Genomic DNA, 15916 nt, shown 5'->3' with positions numbered 1-15916 from the left:
GTTCAACAGTGGGGGGGCTCGCGTTGATAAATACAAAATAAAGACATCGTAATAAGTAGGTCATCTCATTGTTGTTTGCTGTGAGCAAATATCTATACAACACCACAAGGAATGTATTTTGGGAAACACTGAAGTTTAACTCCCTCCCCTCCCTCCCCTCCCTCCCCTCCCTCCCCTCCCTCCCTCTCCCTTCCACTCCCTCCCCCTCCCTCGCCTCCCCCCACCCCTCTCCTCCCCCTCCACTGTCCCCCCCTCCCTCTCCCTCGCCTCCTCACCCCACCCCTCCCCCCTCTCCTCTCCTCCCCCTCCACTCTCCTCCCCTCCCTCTCCCCCCCCTCTCCCTCCCTCCCCTCCCCTCTCCTCCCCTCCCTCTCCCTCGCCTCCTCCCCCCACCCCTCCTGAGTTTAGGTGGTCGCTGGACTCAAATACGACCTGGAGTTCTCAGTGCTGGAGTCCAACTGCTCCTACGAGGACATGGAGGCCAACCCCGCGTCTTGCGGCCCCACGGCCTACCCCAGCGTAAGTAGAGAGGGGAAAAGATGACGGGGAGCTCTGCATGCTGATATGAGCTACCCGTCGGAGGCCGTCGGACTGCGAGGGGGGCTGCGTGCAGAACGAGAGAGAGCGAGCGAGGGAGCAAGCGAGAGAGCGAGCGAGCGAGAGAGCGAGAGAGCGAGCGAGCGAGGGATCGAGAGAGCGAGCGAGCGAGCGAAGGATCGGGAGAGCGAGCGAGCGAGGGATCGAGAAAGAGAGCGAGGGATCGAGAGAGCGAGCGAGCGAGGGATCGAGAGAGCGAGCGAGCGAGCGAGGGATCGAGAGAGAGAGCGAGGGATCGAGAGAGAGAGCGAGGGATCGAGACAGCGAGCGAGGGATCGAGAGAGCGAGCGAGCGAGCGAGTGAGGGATCGAGAGAGAGAGCGAGCGAGGGATTGAGAAAGCGAGCGGGGGATCGAGAGAGCGAGCGAGGGATCGAGAGAGCGAGCGAGGGATCGAGAGAGCGAGCGAGGGATCGAGAGAGCGAGCGAGGGATCGAGAGAGCGAGCGAGCAAGCGAGGGATCGAGAGAGCGAGGGATCGAGAGAGCGAGCGAGCAAGCGAGGGATCGAGAGAGCGAGCGAGCGAGCGAGGGATTGAGAGAGCGAGCGAGCGAGGGATCGAGAGAGCGAGCGAGCAAGGGATTGAGAGAGCGAGCGAGCGAGCGAGGGATCGAGCGAGCGAGCGAGGGATCGAGCGAGCGAGCGAGGGATCGAGCGAGCGAGCGAGGGATCGAGAGAGCGAGCGAGCGAGCGAGGGATCGAGAGAGCGAGCGAGCGAGCGAGGGATCGAGAGAGCGAGCGAGCAAGCGAGGGATCGAGAGAGCAAGCGAGGGATCGAGAGAGCGAGCGAGGGATCGAGAGAGCGAGCGAGCGAGCGAGGGATCAAGAGAGCGAGCGAGTGAGGGATCGAGAGAGAGAGCGAGGGATCGAGAGAGCGAGCGAGCGAGGGATCGAGAGAGCGAGCGAGGGATCGAGAGAGCGAGCGAGGGATCGAGAGAGCGAGCGAGCAAGCGAGGGATCGAGAGAGCAAGCGAGGGATCGAGAGAGCGAGCGAGGGATCGAGAGAGCGAGCGAGGGATCGAGAGAGCGAGCGAGCGAGGGATCGAGAGAGCGAGCGAGGGATCGAGAGAGCGAGCGAGCGAGGGATCGAGAGAGCGAGCGAGCAAGCGAGGGATCGAGAGAGCAAGCGAGGGATCGAGAGAGAGAGCGAGGGATCGAGAGAGCGAGCGAGCGAGGGATTGAGAAAGCGAGCGGGGGATCGAGAGAGCGAGCGAGGGATCGAGAGAGAGAGCGAGGGATCGAGACAGCGAGCGAGGGATCGAGAGAGCGAGCGAGCGAGGGATCGAGAGAGCGAGCGAGCGAGGGATTGAGAAAGCGAGCGGGGGATCGAGAGAGCGAGCGAGGGATCGAGAGAGCGAGCGAGGGATCGAGAGAGCGAGCGAGCAAGCGAGGGATCGAGAGAGCGAGCGAGCGAGCGAGGGATTGAGAGAGCGAGCGAGCGAGGGATCGAGAGAGCGAGCGAGCAAGGGATTGAGAGAGCGAGCGAGCGAGCGAGGGATCGAGCGAGCGAGCGAGGGATCGAGCGAGCGAGCGAGGGATCGAGAGAGCGAGCGAGCGAGCGAGGGATCGAGAGAGCGAGCGAGCGAGGGATCGAGAGAGCGAGCGAGCAAGCGAGGGATCGAGAGAGCAAGCGAGGGATCGAGAGAGCGAGCGAGGGATCGAGAGAGCGAGCGAGCGAGCGAGGGATCAAGAGAGCGAGCGAGTGAGGGATCGAGAGAGAGAGCGAGGGATCGAGAGAGCGAGCGAGCGAGGGATCGAGAGAGCGAGCGAGGGATCGAGAGAGCGAGCGAGCAAGCGAGGGATTGAGAGAGAGAGCGAGGGATCGAGAGAGCGAGCGAGGGGTCGAGAGAGCAAGCGAGGGATCGAGAGAGCGAGCGAGCAAGCGAGGGATCGAGAGAGAGAGCGAGGGATCGAGAGAGCGAGCGAGGGATCGAGAGAGCGAGCGAGGGATCGAGAGAGCGAGCGAGGGATCGAGAGAGCGAGCGAGGGATCGAGAGAGCGAGCGAGGGATCGAGAGAGCGAGCGAGGGATCGAGAGAGCGAGCGAGGGATCGAGAGAGCGAGCGAGGGATCGAGAGAGCGAGCGAGCGAGGGATCGAGAGAGAGAGCGAGGGATCGAGAGAGCGAGCGAGCAAGCGAGGGATCGAGAGAACGAGCGAGCGAGGGATCGAAAGAGCGAGCGAGCGAACGAGGGATCGAGAGAGCGAGCGAGGGATCGAGAGAGCGAGCGAACGAGGGATCGAGAGAGTGAGCGAGGGATCGAGAGAGCGAGCGAGCGAACGAGGGATCGAGAGAGCGAGCGATGCGAACGAGGGATCGAGAGAGCGAGCGAGCGAGCGAGGGATCGAGAGAGCGAGCGAGGGATCGAGAGAGCGAGCGAGCGAACGAGGGATCGAGAGAGCGAGCGAGCGAACGAGGGATCGAGAGAGCGAGCGAGCGAGGGATCAAGAGAGAGAGCGAGGGATCGAGAGAGCGAGCGAGGGATCGAGAAAGAGAGCGAGGGATCGAGAAAGCGAGCGAGCGAGGGATCGAGAGAGTGAGCGAGCGAGGGATCGAGAGAGCGAGTGAGCGAGGGATCGAGAGAGCGAGCGAGGGATCGAGAGAGCGAGCGAGCGAGGGATGGAGAGAGCGAGCGAGGGATTGAGAGAGCGAGCGAGTGAGGGATCGAGAGAGCGAGCGAGTGAGGGATCGAGAGAGCGAGCGAGCGAGGGATCGAGAGAGCGAGCGAGCGAGGGATCAAGAGAGCGAGCGAGTGAGGGATCGAGAGAGAGAGCGAGGGATCGAGAGAGCGAGCGAGCGAGGGATCGAGAGAGCGAGCGAGGGATCGAGAGAGCGAGCGAGGGATCGAGAGAGCGAACGAGGGATCGAGAGAGCGAGCGAGGGATCGAGAGAGCGAGCGAGGGATCGAGAGAGCGAGCGAGCGAACGAGGGATCGAGAGAGCGAGCGAGCGAACGAGGGATCGAGAGAGCGATCGAGCGAGCGAGGGATCGAGAGAGCGAGCGAGGGATCGAGAGAGCGAGCGAGCCAACGAGGGATCGAGAGAGCGAGCGAGCGAACGAGGGATCGAGAGAGCGAGCGAGTGAGGGATCGAGAGAGAGAGCGAGGGATCGAGAGAGCGAGCGAGCGAGGGATCGAGAGAGCGAGCGAGCGAGGGATCGAGAGAGCGAGCGAGCGAGGGATCTAGAGAGCGAGCGAGCGAGCAAGCGAGGGATCGAGAGAGCGAGCGAGCGAGGGATCGAGGGATCGAGAGAGCGAGCGAGGGATCGAGAGAGCGAGCGAGGGATCGAGAGAGCGAGCGAGCGAGGGATCGAGAGAGCGAGCGAGCGAGGGAACGAGAGAGAGAGCGAGCGATCGAGAGAGCGAGCGAGCGAGGGATCGAGAGAGCGAGCGAGCGAGGGATCGAGAGAGCGAGCGAGCGAGGGATCGAGAAAGCGAGCGAGCGAGGGATCGAGAGAGCGAGCGAGCGAGGGATCAAGAGAGCGAGCGAGCGAGGGATCTAGAGAGCGAGCGAGCGAGCAAGCGAGGGATCGAGAGAGCGAGCGAGCGAGGGATCGAGGGATCGAGAGAGCGAGCGAGGGATCGAGAGAGCGAGCGAGGGATCGAGAGAGCGAGCGAGCGAGGGATCGAGAGAGCGAGCGAGCGAGGGAACGAGAGAGAGAGCGAGCGATCGAGAGAGCGAGCGAGCGAGGGATCGAGAGAGCGAGCGAGCGAGGGATCGAGAGAGCGAGCGAGCGAGGGATCGAGAGAGCGAGCGAGCGAGGGATCGAGAAAGCGAGCGAGCGAGGGATCGAGAGAGCGAGCGAGCGAGGGATCGAGAGAGCGAGCGAGCGAGGGATGGATCAAGAGAGCGAGCGAGCGAGCGATGGATCAAGAGAGCGAGCGAGCGAGGGATCGAGAGATCGAGAGAGCGATCGAGAGATCGAGAGAGCGAGCGAGGGATCGAGAGAGCGAGCGAGCGAGGGATCGAGAGATCGAAAGAGCGAGCGAGCGAGGGATCGAGAGAGCGAGCGAGGGATCGAGAGAGCGAGCGAGCGAGGGATCGAGGGAGCGAGAGAGCGAGCGAGCGAGGGATCGAGAGAGCGAGCGAGGGATCGAGAGAGCGAGCGAGCGAGGGATCGAGAGAGCGAGCGAGGGATCGAGAGAGCGAGCGAGCGAGGGATCGAGAGAGCGAGCGAGCGAGGGATTGAGGGATCGAGAGAGCGAGCGAGCGAGGGATCGAGGGATCGAGAGAGCGAGCGAGGGATCGAGAGAGCGAGCGAGGGATCGAGGGATCGAGAGAGCGAGCGAGCGAGGGATCGAGAGAGCGAGCGAGCGAGGGATCGAGGGATCAAGAGAGCGAGCGATCGAGGGATCGAGAGAGCGAGGGATCGAGGGATCGAGAGAGCGAGCGAGCGAGGGATCGAGAGAGCGAGCGAGCGAGCGATGGATCAAGAGAGCGAGCGAGCGAGGGATCGAGAGATCGAGAGAGCGATCGAGAGATCGAGAGAGCGAGCGAGGGATCGAGAGAGCGAGCGAGCGAGGGATCGAGAGATCGAAAGAGCGAGCGAGCGTGGGATCGAGAGAGCGAGCGAGCGAGCGAGGGATCGAGAGAGCGAGCGAGCGAGGGATCGAGAGAGCGAGCGAGCGAGGGATCGAGAGAGCGAGCGAGCGAGGGATCGAGAGAGCGAGCGAGGGATCGAGGGATCGAGAGAGCGAGCGAGGGATCGAGGGATCGAGAGAGCGAGCGAGCGAGGGATCGAGAGAGCGAGCGAGCGAGGGATCGAGAGAGCGAGCGAGCGAGGGATCGAGAGAGCGAGCGAGCGAGGGATCGAGAAAGCGAGGGATCGAGGGATCGAGAGAGCGAGGGATCGAGAGAGCGAGAGAGCGAGCGAGCGAGGGATCGAGAGAGCGAGCGAGCGAGGGATCGAGAGAGCGAGCGAGCGAGGGATCGAGAGAGCGAGCGAGCGAGGGATCGAGAGAGCGAGGGATCGAGAGAGTGAGGGATCGAGGGATCGAGAGAGCGAGCGAGCGAGGGATCGAGAGAGCGAGCGAGCGAGGGATCGAGAGAGCGAGCGAGGGATTGAGAGAGCGAGGGATCGAGAGAGCGAGCGAGCGAGAGAGCGAGAGAGCGAGGGATCGAGAGAGCGAGCGACGGATCGAGGGATCGAGAGAGCGAGGGATCGAGAGAGCGAGGGATCGAGTGAGCGAGGGATCGAGAGAGCGAGCGAGCGAGGGATCGAGAGAGCGAGGGATCGAGCGAGCGAGGGATCGAGAGAGTGAGCGAGCGAGGGATCGAGAGAGCGAGGGATCGAGCGAGCGAGGGATCGAGAGAGCGAGCGAGCGAGCAAGGGATCGAGAGAGCGAGCGAGCGAGCGAGAGATCGAGAGAGTGAGCGAGCGAGCGAGGGATCGAGAGAGTGAGCGAGCGAGCGAGGGATCGAGCGAGCGAGCGAGGGATCGAGAGAGCGAGCGAGGGATCGAGAGATCGAGAGAGCGAGCGAGCGAGCGTGCGAGGGATCGAGAGATCGAGAGAGCGAGCGAGCGAGGGATCGAGAGAGCGAGCGAGCGAGGAATCGAGAGAGCGAGCGAGCGAGGGATCGAGAGAGCGAGCGAGCGAGGGATCGAGAGAGCGAGCGAGCGAGGGATCGAGAGAGCGAGCGAGCGAGGGATCGAGAAAGCGAGGGATCGAGGGATCGAGAGAGCGAGGGATCGAGAGAGCGAGAGAGCGAGCGAGCGAGGGATCGAGAGAGCGAGCGAGCGAGGGATCGAGAGAGCGAGCGAGCGAGGGATCGAGAGAGCGAGCGAGGGATCGAGAGATCGAGAGAGCGAGCGAGCGTGCGAGGGATCGAGAGATCGAGAGAGCGAGCGAGCGTGCGAGGGATCGAGAGATCGAGAGAGCGAGCGAGCGAGGGATCGAGAGAGCGAGCGAGCGAGGAATCGAGAGAGCGAGCGAGCGAGGGATCGAGAGAGCGAGCGAGCGAGGGATCGAGAGAGCGAGCGAGCGAGGGATCGAGAGAGCGAGCGAGCGAGGGATCGAGAAAGCGAGGGATCGAGGGATCGAGAGAGCGAGGGATCGAGAGAGCGAGAGAGCGAGCGAGCGAGGGATCGAGAGAGCGAGCGAGCGAGGGATCGAGAGAGCGAGCGAGCGAGGGATCGAGAGAGCGAGCGAGGGATCGAGAGATCGAGAGAGCGAGCGAGCGTGCGAGGGATCGAGAGATCGAGAGAGCGAGCGAGCGAGGGATCGAGAGAGCGAGCGAGCGAGGAATCGAGAGAGCGAGCGAGCGAGGAATCGAGAGATCGAGCGAGCGAGGGATCGAGAGAGCGAGCGAGCGAGGGATCGAGAGAGCGAGGGATCGAGAGAGTGAGGGATCGAGGGATCGAGAGAGCGAGCGAGCGAGGGATCGAGAGAGCGAGCGAGCGAGGGATCGAGAGAGCGAGCGAGCGAGGGATCGAGAGAGCGAGCGAGCGAGAGAGTGAGCGACGGATCGAGGGATCGAGAGAGCGAGCGAGCGAGGGATCGAGAGAGCGAGCGAGCGAGGGATCGAGAGAGCGAGAGAGCGAGGGATCGAGAGAGCGAGGGATCGAGTGAGCGAGGGATCGAGAGAGCGAGGGATCGAGCGAGCGAGGGATCGAGAGAGCGAGCGAGCGAGGGATCGAGAGAGCGAGGGATCGAGCGAGCGAGGGATCGAGAGAGCGAGCGAGCGAGGGATCGAGAGAGCGAGCGAGCGAGCAAGGGATCGAGAGAGCGAGCGAGCGAGCGAAAGATCGAGAGAGTGAGCGAGCGAGCGAGGGATCGAGAGAGTGAGCGAGCGAGCGAGGGATCGAGCGAGCGAGCGAGGGATCGAGAGAGCGAGCGAGGGATCGAGAGATCGAGAGAGCGAGCGAGCGAGCGTGCGAGGGATCGAGAGATCGAGAGAGCGAGCGAGGGATCGAGAGAGCGAGCGAGCGAGGGATCGAGAGAGCGAGCGAGCGAGGAATCGAGAGATCGAGCGAGCGAGGGATCGAGCGAGCGAGGGATCAAGCGAGCGAGGGATCGAGCGAGCGAGGGATCGAGCGAGCGAGGGATCGAGCGAGCGAGGGATCGAGCGAGCGAGCGAGCGAGGGATCGAGCGAGCGAGGGATCGAGGGATCGAGAGAGCGAGCGAGGGATCGAGAGAGCGAGCGAGGGATCGAGAGAGCGAGCGAGGGATCGAGAGAGCGAGCGAGCGAGCGAGCGAGGGATCGAGAGAGCGAGCGAGGGATCGAGAGAGCGAGCGAGGGATCGAGATAGCGAGCGAGGGATCGAGAGAGCGAGCGAGGGATCGAGAGAGCGAGCGAGCGAGCGAGGGATCGAGAGAGCGAGCGAGCGAGGGATCGAGAGAGCGAGCGAGAGAGCGAGCGAGCGAGGGATCGAGAGATCGAGAGAGCGAGCGAGCGAGGGATCGAAAGAGCGAGCGAGGGATCGAGAGATCGAGAGAGCGAGCGAGCGAGGGATTGAGAGAGCGAGCGAGAGAGCGAGCGAGCGAGGGATCGAGAGAGCGAGTGAGGGATCGAGGGATCGAGAGAGCGAGGGATCGAGAGAGCGAGCGAGCGAGAGAGCGAGCGAGCGAGGGATCGAGAGAGCGAGCGAGCGAGGGATCGAGCGAGCGAGCGAGCGAGGGAGCGAGCGAGGGATCGAGAGAGCGAGCGAGCGAGCGAGAGGTGGGGGTTTACATAAAGCAAAGAGAGGACACGCAAAGGCAAAAGTGCCCCCGTGTAGCCCACGCGGAATGTCGGGGCAAGTGCTGTTAGCGAGTTATGGCTGTGCCTGTGAATGCCGGCAGGGCACACGAGGGGCTGGGTGCGTGGCCGGCACCACGCACACCCGGCCGCCTTTGTCTCCCCAGTCGCGATGTTTACTATACTACCGCACCGGGAACTCATTTCAGGCTGAGTCGACCCTGACGCCACCCTGCCCAGGTGGTAACGAGATCGTTACCGGCTCACCCACTCACCCACTCACTCACTCACCCATTCACTCACCCACTCATTCACTCACTCACCCACTCACTCACTCACCCACTCATTCACTCAATCACTCACCCACTCACCCACTCAATCACTCACCCACTCATCCACCCACTCATCCACCCACTCACCCACCCACCTACCCACCCACCCACCCACTCACCCACCCACCTACCCACCCACTCACCCACCCACTCACCCAATAATCACCTTCGTAGATGAGTCAGGTCACCACTATCACCTTTGTGAGTGAGTGAGGTCACCACGCTCACCTTTGTGGGTGGTTGAGCCAGGTACACAAACTCACCTTTGGACCAGCGGGAGGTACATCTCAGTGCAGCGCTGCTTGTAAAGCACGCAGGACCGTGAGTGCCTTCCGTATCGTACTGTGAGTACCTTACACATCGTATTCATATACATATAGATACGTACACAAAGACATACAAAGACAAAGATCCCCCGTGTAGCCTTAACAGACCGTTGGGGCAAGTGCTGTTAGCACACATACACAGACAGAGACAGATACGCACACACAGACACACATATACATACAGAGACACACACACAGACACGCACACACATGCACAGACAGACACATGCACAGACAGACACACACAAACAGACAAAGATACATACACACAGACACACACAAGACAAAGATACACACAGACACGCACACACATACACAGACAGATACAGACACACACACAGACATACACATACATACACATACACAGACAGAGACACACACACAGACAGACACACACATACTCATACAGATACAGACACACACACAGACATACACATACACAGACAGAGACACACACACAGACACGCACACACATACACAGACACACACACAGACAGACACAAACAGACAAGGATATATACACACAGACACACACACACAAGACAAAGATACACACAGACACGCACACACACACAGACATACACATACACAGACAGAGACACACACACAGACACACACAAAGAGACAAAGATACATACACACAGACACACACAAGACAAAGATACACACACAGACACGCACACACGTACACAGACAGACACACACACACAGACACACGAAGGTCCCCAGTGTAGCCTTAACAGACTGTTGGGGCAAGTGCTGTTAGCGAGCACCTATGAAGGCTACCGGCACTGTGGCACACGAGGGGGTGGTTGGCCAGCACCACGCCCGGCCGCCTTTGTCTCCCCAGTGACGATGTTTACTACAAACCGCACCAGGTACTCATTTGAGGCTGAGTCGACCTAGGGGAGGCCCAGCAGGGTCGATAAACGTCGCTGGCGTTGTTGATGGAACTCGACTTGATGGGGTCGCAGCGTAGTGTAGGACTGACCGCTACAAACCCCGTCTGCTAAGGCTACACGGGGGACCTTTGTCTTTGTGTGTGTGTCTGTGTGTGTGTATGTGTGTGTGCGGAGTGTGTATGTCTGTGTGTGTGACTGTGTGTGTGTGTGTGTCTGTGCGTGTGTGTGTCTGTGTGTGTGTATGTGTGCGTGTCTGTGTGTGTGTGTGTCTGTGTGTGTGTATGTGTGTGTGTCTGTGTGTGTGTGTGTGTCTGTGTATGTGTGTGTCTGTGTGTGTGTGTATGTGTGTGTGCGGTGTGTATATGTCTGTGTGTGTGTCTGTGTATGTGTCTGTGTATGTGTGTGTGACTGTGTATGTATGTCTGTATATGTGTGTGTCTGTGTGTATATGTCTGTGTGTGTGACTGTGTGTGTGTCTGTGTGTATATGTCTGTGTGTGTGCGGAGTGTGTATGTCTGTGTGTGTGTGTGTCTGTGTGTATATGTCTGTGTGTGTGCGGTGTGTGTATGTCTGTGTCTGTGTATGTGTGTGTGTCTGTGTGTATATGTCTGTGTGTGTGTGTGTCTGTGTGTATATGTCTGTGTGTGTGCGGTGTGTGTATGTCTGTGTCTGTGTATGTGTGTGTGTCTGTGTGTATATGTCTGTGTGTGTGTGACTGTGTATGTGTGTGTGTGTCTGTGTATGTGTGTGTGTCTGTGTGTATATGTCTGTGTGTGTGACTGTGTATATGCGTGTTTCGTGTGTATATGTCTGTGTGTGTGTGTCTGTCTGTGTGTGTGTGTGCGGTGTGTATATGTATGTGTGTGTATGTGTGTGTGTGACTATGTATGTGTGTGACTGTATGTGTGTGTGCGGTGTGTATATGTCTGTGTGTGTGTGTCTGTGTATGTCTGTATATGTGTGTGTGTCTGTGTGTATATGTATGTGTGTGTGACTGTGTATGTCTGTGTGTGTGACTGTGTCTGGTTGTGTGCGGTGTGTATATGTCTGTGTGTCTCTGTGTCTGTGTGTGTGTGTCTCTGTGTCTGTGTGTGTCTCTGTGTGTGTGTCTCTGTGTCTGTGTGTGTGTCTGTGTGTGTGTGTCTGTGTGTGCAGGTGAGTGGCACCTGCTTCGCCTCTGTCTACTTTGTACCCTGGCTGAAGAGAGTCGAGTCTGCTGTGTGCTGTAACCTGATGGAGGTGCCGCGCCAGGTTGGCGCTATGGTCAGAACCTTCACCCTGACCCCACCCTGACCCTACCCTGACACCAACAGCCCACCCTGACCCCACCCTGACCCCACCCTGACCCCAGCCTGACCCCACCCTGACCCCACCCTGACCCTACCCTGACCCCAGCCTGACCCCAACACCCCACCCTGACCCCACCCTGACCCCAACACACCACCCTGACCCCAACACCCCACACGGACCCCACCCGGACCCCACCCTGACCCCACCTTGACCTCACCCTGACCCCAACACACCAACCTGACCCCACCCTGACCCTACATTGACCCAACCCTGACTCCACTGACCCCACTCTGACCCCACCCTAACCCCAAGCTGACCCCAAGCTGACCCCACCACCACTCGACTTGAACACAGTTGCCACCAACGTAGCAGCAGCAGCAGCAGCAGCATAGTTGGGCAGCATTGCATTGAACGTCGCAGGAACGTGCTTGTTGGACCAAAGGGGGGGGGGGGGGGGGTTGGGTGTGGGGTGTGGGGGGTGGGGGTGATGAGGCTCAGAGTCTCCTGGCATTGATGGTGGGGACAAAACGACGGACCTTGGACGGCGATAACGACAAGTGAGGGCTGATGGGGCAGTCCCCGGGGCGGTTGTAGATGCCTCGTGGTGACCTCCTCCGACTCCTCTTTATCTTATTGTAGGGGTGTTAGAGAGAGAGAGCCGTTATGCATGGCAGCTTATGGGAAACAAACACAGTGGGCGGGGCTACGTGAGTGCACGGGGGGGGGGGTGCTCTCAACGACGTCCGCACCAGGCAGCCCGGGGCCCCACCCCTCAGCGGGGGGTTGAGTATAAAGGGGGATGTGTCAGAGGGCTCGGGGCAGAATGTTAAAGCTAAACCAGTGAAGAGCGAAGATCGTCTAGCTAGAGCCCTGGACTCCCCTGGGACGCCGCCCTTGTCAGGGCCGCGCAGGGCCGAGCCAGCGGCGTGGTCCCGAGAACCAGAGCTAGTGCTCTGGGACTCCGGGTATCGTAGCCCGACTTACCAGTGTCGGGCCAGACAGCCTCCCCTAGCCCGTTAGTGGAGGACTAGGAGGTAGGTCAGAGATAGCTAGCAGTGTATTCCCAGCTAGCCGGGTGAGGGGGCCGATACCCCCTCCAGTGTTGTATGTCCGCGGTTGTGACAACTGTTGCGGAATAAATACGTGTGCCTCAACCCCGGCGTCCAAGAGTCCTCAACGGTATTACATTATCAGAAGAAACAGAAAGATGCTCGGTCTTTCGGCACTTTGCTTCGTTCATCATGTCGGGTTTTTTGCTTACACTGGTCAACACACTTTTTCTGGCATAAGGTATTCCCACGGTTTTAAGGTAATTTTGCGGGGTGCTGATTCCAAATCTGGCATTACCTCCCCTCCCTCTCCCCCTCCCCTCCCCTCGCTCCGCTCCCTCCCCTCCCTCCGTGTCTACCACCCCCGCGGGTCTCTCCATGACCCCCGTGGCACCCACCCCCACTCGCCCCCACTACCACCCCGTGCCCCCCCCCCCCGTGCCCCCCCCCCCGCGTGCCCCTCCCCCGTGCCCCCCCCCGTGCCCCCCCCCCCCCCCCCGCGTGCCCTTGTGTAGCCAATGAAGTGGCTATCAGGAATGGGGCCTTTAAATGACAGCCCTGATATCCCGCCTGGGAACGATTCCGTGGAACCTTCCCTGGTACAGGCTCCAGAGGTGGGGGTACTCACCACTCACTCACCACTCACTCACTACCCCAACTCACCACTCACTCACCACCCCAACTCACTCACCACTCACCACCACTCACTCACCACTCACTCACTACCCCAACTCACCACTCACTCACCACCCCAACTCAACACTCACCACTCACTCACCACCCCAACTCACCACTCACTCACTACCCCAACTCACCACTCACTCACCACCCCAACTCACCACTCTCTCACCACCCCAACTCACCACTCACTCACTACCCCAACTCACCACTCACTCACCACCCCAACTCACCACTCACTCACCACTCACTCACCACCCCAACTCACCACTCACTCACTACCCCAACTCATCACTCACTCACCACCCCAACTCACCACTCACCACTCACTCACCACCCCAACTCACCACTCACTCACTCACCACTCACTCACCACTCACTCACCACCCCAACTCACCACTTACTCACCACCCCAACTCACCACTCACTCACCACCCCAACTCACCACTTACTCACCACCCCAACTCACCACTCACTCACTACCCCAACTTACCACTCACCACTCACTCACCACCCCAACTCACCACTCACCACTCACTCACCCCAACTCACCACTCACTCACCACCCCAACTCACCACTCACTCACCACTCACTCACCACTCACCACTCACTCACCACCCCAACTCACCACTCACTCACCACTCACTCACCACCCCAACTCACCACTCACTCACCACCCCAACTCACCACCCCAACTCACCACTCACTCACCACTCACTCACCACTCACTCACCACCCCAACTCACCACTCACTCACCACCCCAACTCACCACTCACTCACCACTCACTCACCCCAACTCACCACTCACTCACCACCCCAACTCAACACTCACTCACCACTCACTCACCACTCACCACCCCAACTCACCACTCACTCACCACTCACTCACCACTCACCACTCACTCACCACCCCAACTCACTGCTCACCACTCACTCACTCACTCACCACTCACTCACCACCCCAACTCACCACTCACTCACCACCACAACTCACCACTCACTCACCACTCACTCACTCACCACCCACTCACCACCACTAACCACCCACTCACCACCACCACTCACTCACCACCCCCACTCACCACTCACTCACCACTCACTCACCACCACTCACCATCTACTCACCACCCACTCACCACCACTCACCACTCATCACTCACCACCCCCACTCACCACTCACTCACCACTCACCACCACTAACCACCCACTCACCACCCCCACTCACCACCACTCACCACCACTCACTCACAACCACTCACCACTCACTCACCACTCACTCACTACCCCCACTCACGATCACTCACCATCCACTCACCACCCACTCACCACCACTCACCACCCATACTCACCAATCACTCACCACCACTCACCACCCCAAGTCACCACTCACCCGAACTCAATACCCCCACTCACCATGACTCACCACCCCCACTCACCACTCGTCACCACTCCTCACCACTCATCAGAACTCCACACCACTCACCACCACTCCTCACCACTCACCACCATCCTCACCACCCCACTCACCACTCCCCACTCCTCACAAAGCCTCCCTACTCCTCACCACTCCTCACCATTCACCACTCCTTACCACCACTCATTCCTCACCCCTCACCACTACTCACCACCCCACTTAACACTCCTCACCACTCCTCACTACTCCTCACCACGACTCACCACTCCGCGGCTGTTACAAACACCGACGCCCCGAGTTCGATTCCCGCGCACGGACAACTTTTGTAACGATTAACCGAGACCCGGTCCTTGGCCTCCCTTAGGTCGACTCGGCCTCAAATGCGTACAAGGACTTCTTTACTTACGAACGCTCGACTAAACGAATATTCAGAGATACGAACAAACCTGGCACCGTACATCCAGTTGCCCGTTCGGACCGAGAGTCATAAGTTCAATAGATGGCGGTGGTGACATCTACATCTGCAGAACGTGAAGAACCCGTGGCAACTACATCTGCAGAACGTGAAGAACCAGTGGCATCTACATCTGAGGGCGTATAGAACCAGTGGCGTCTACATCTACAGAACGTGAAGAACCAGCGGCATCTACATCTGCAGAACGTGAAGAACCAGTGGCATCTACATCTGCAGAACGTGAAGAACCAGTGGCATCTACATCTGCAGAACGTGAAGAACCAGTGGCATCTACATCTACAGAACGTGAAGAACCAGTGGCGTCTACATCTACAGAACGTGAATAACCAGTGGCATCTACATCTGAAGAACGTGAAGAACCAGTAGCATCTACATCTGCAGAACGTGAAGAACCAGTGGCATCTACATCTGCAGAACGTGAACAACCAGCGGCATCTACATCTGCAGAACGTGAAGAACCAGTGGCATCTACATCTGCAGAACATGAAGAACCAGTGACATCTACATCTGAGGGCGTATAGAACCAGTGGCGTCTACATCTACAGAACGTGAAGAACCCGTGGCATCTACATCTGAAGAACGTTAAGAACCAGCGGCATCTACATCTGCAGAACGTGAATAACCAGTGGCATCTACATCTGCAGAACATGAAGAACCAGTGACATCTGCAGAACGTGAAGAACCAGTGGCATCTTCATCTGAAGAATGTGAAGATCCAGTGGCATCTACATCTGAAGAATATGAAGAACCGGTGGCATCTACATCACCAATAGATGATAAGACGTTTGAATCCATTCCACGTGTTTAGTGTACACACCGTACAACGTGTTCGTAATCGAGAGGAGTAAAGTTGGACTTCACAACAAATCGACTCAGGAACAGAACCTCTAGAAGTCCCGGAACTATGTGCGCTTGAGTGTAGTAATCAGCCATTAGGAGACAAAGGTGACCGGGCGTGGTGCTGGCCACCCACTCCCTCGTGTGCCACAGTGTCGGTAGCCTTCATAGGCGCTGCTGCTACTAGATAACAGCACTTGCCCCTACAGTGTGTTACAAGCTAGCTGGGGATCTTTGTCTTTGTCATGTGTGTGTGTAGCTGCAGCTCAGGCGTCCGCCAGGATTTGGGCCTTTGCGCATGGAAAGGACCAATGAGGTGAGATGATCCACCTCACCCCACA

At 59.4% G+C, this 15916-nt stretch overlaps 1 protein-coding gene across 1 annotated transcript in view; it reads left to right on the top strand.

Annotated features, from left to right (window-relative positions):
- The window catches only part of LOC144952389 (uncharacterized), a 33287-nt gene that overhangs the window by 8884 nt on the left and 8487 nt on the right, over positions 1-15916 (top strand). Inside the window, exons 2-5 of the mRNA XM_078882781.1 lie at positions 409-519; positions 10986-11093; positions 12685-12783; positions 15835-15891. Coding sequence (XP_078738907.1) covers positions 409-519; positions 10986-11093; positions 12685-12783; positions 15835-15891 — 375 coding nt within the window. The remainder of the gene's footprint in view (positions 1-408; positions 520-10985; positions 11094-12684; positions 12784-15834; positions 15892-15916) is intronic.

The sequence above is a fragment of the Lampetra fluviatilis genome, chromosome 67 (assembly GCF_964198595.1).
Source record: "Lampetra fluviatilis chromosome 67, kcLamFluv1.1, whole genome shotgun sequence".
Classification (NCBI taxonomy): Eukaryota; Metazoa; Chordata; class Hyperoartia; order Petromyzontiformes; family Petromyzontidae; genus Lampetra; species Lampetra fluviatilis.
This window is presented reverse-complemented; position numbering and strand designations above follow the sequence as displayed.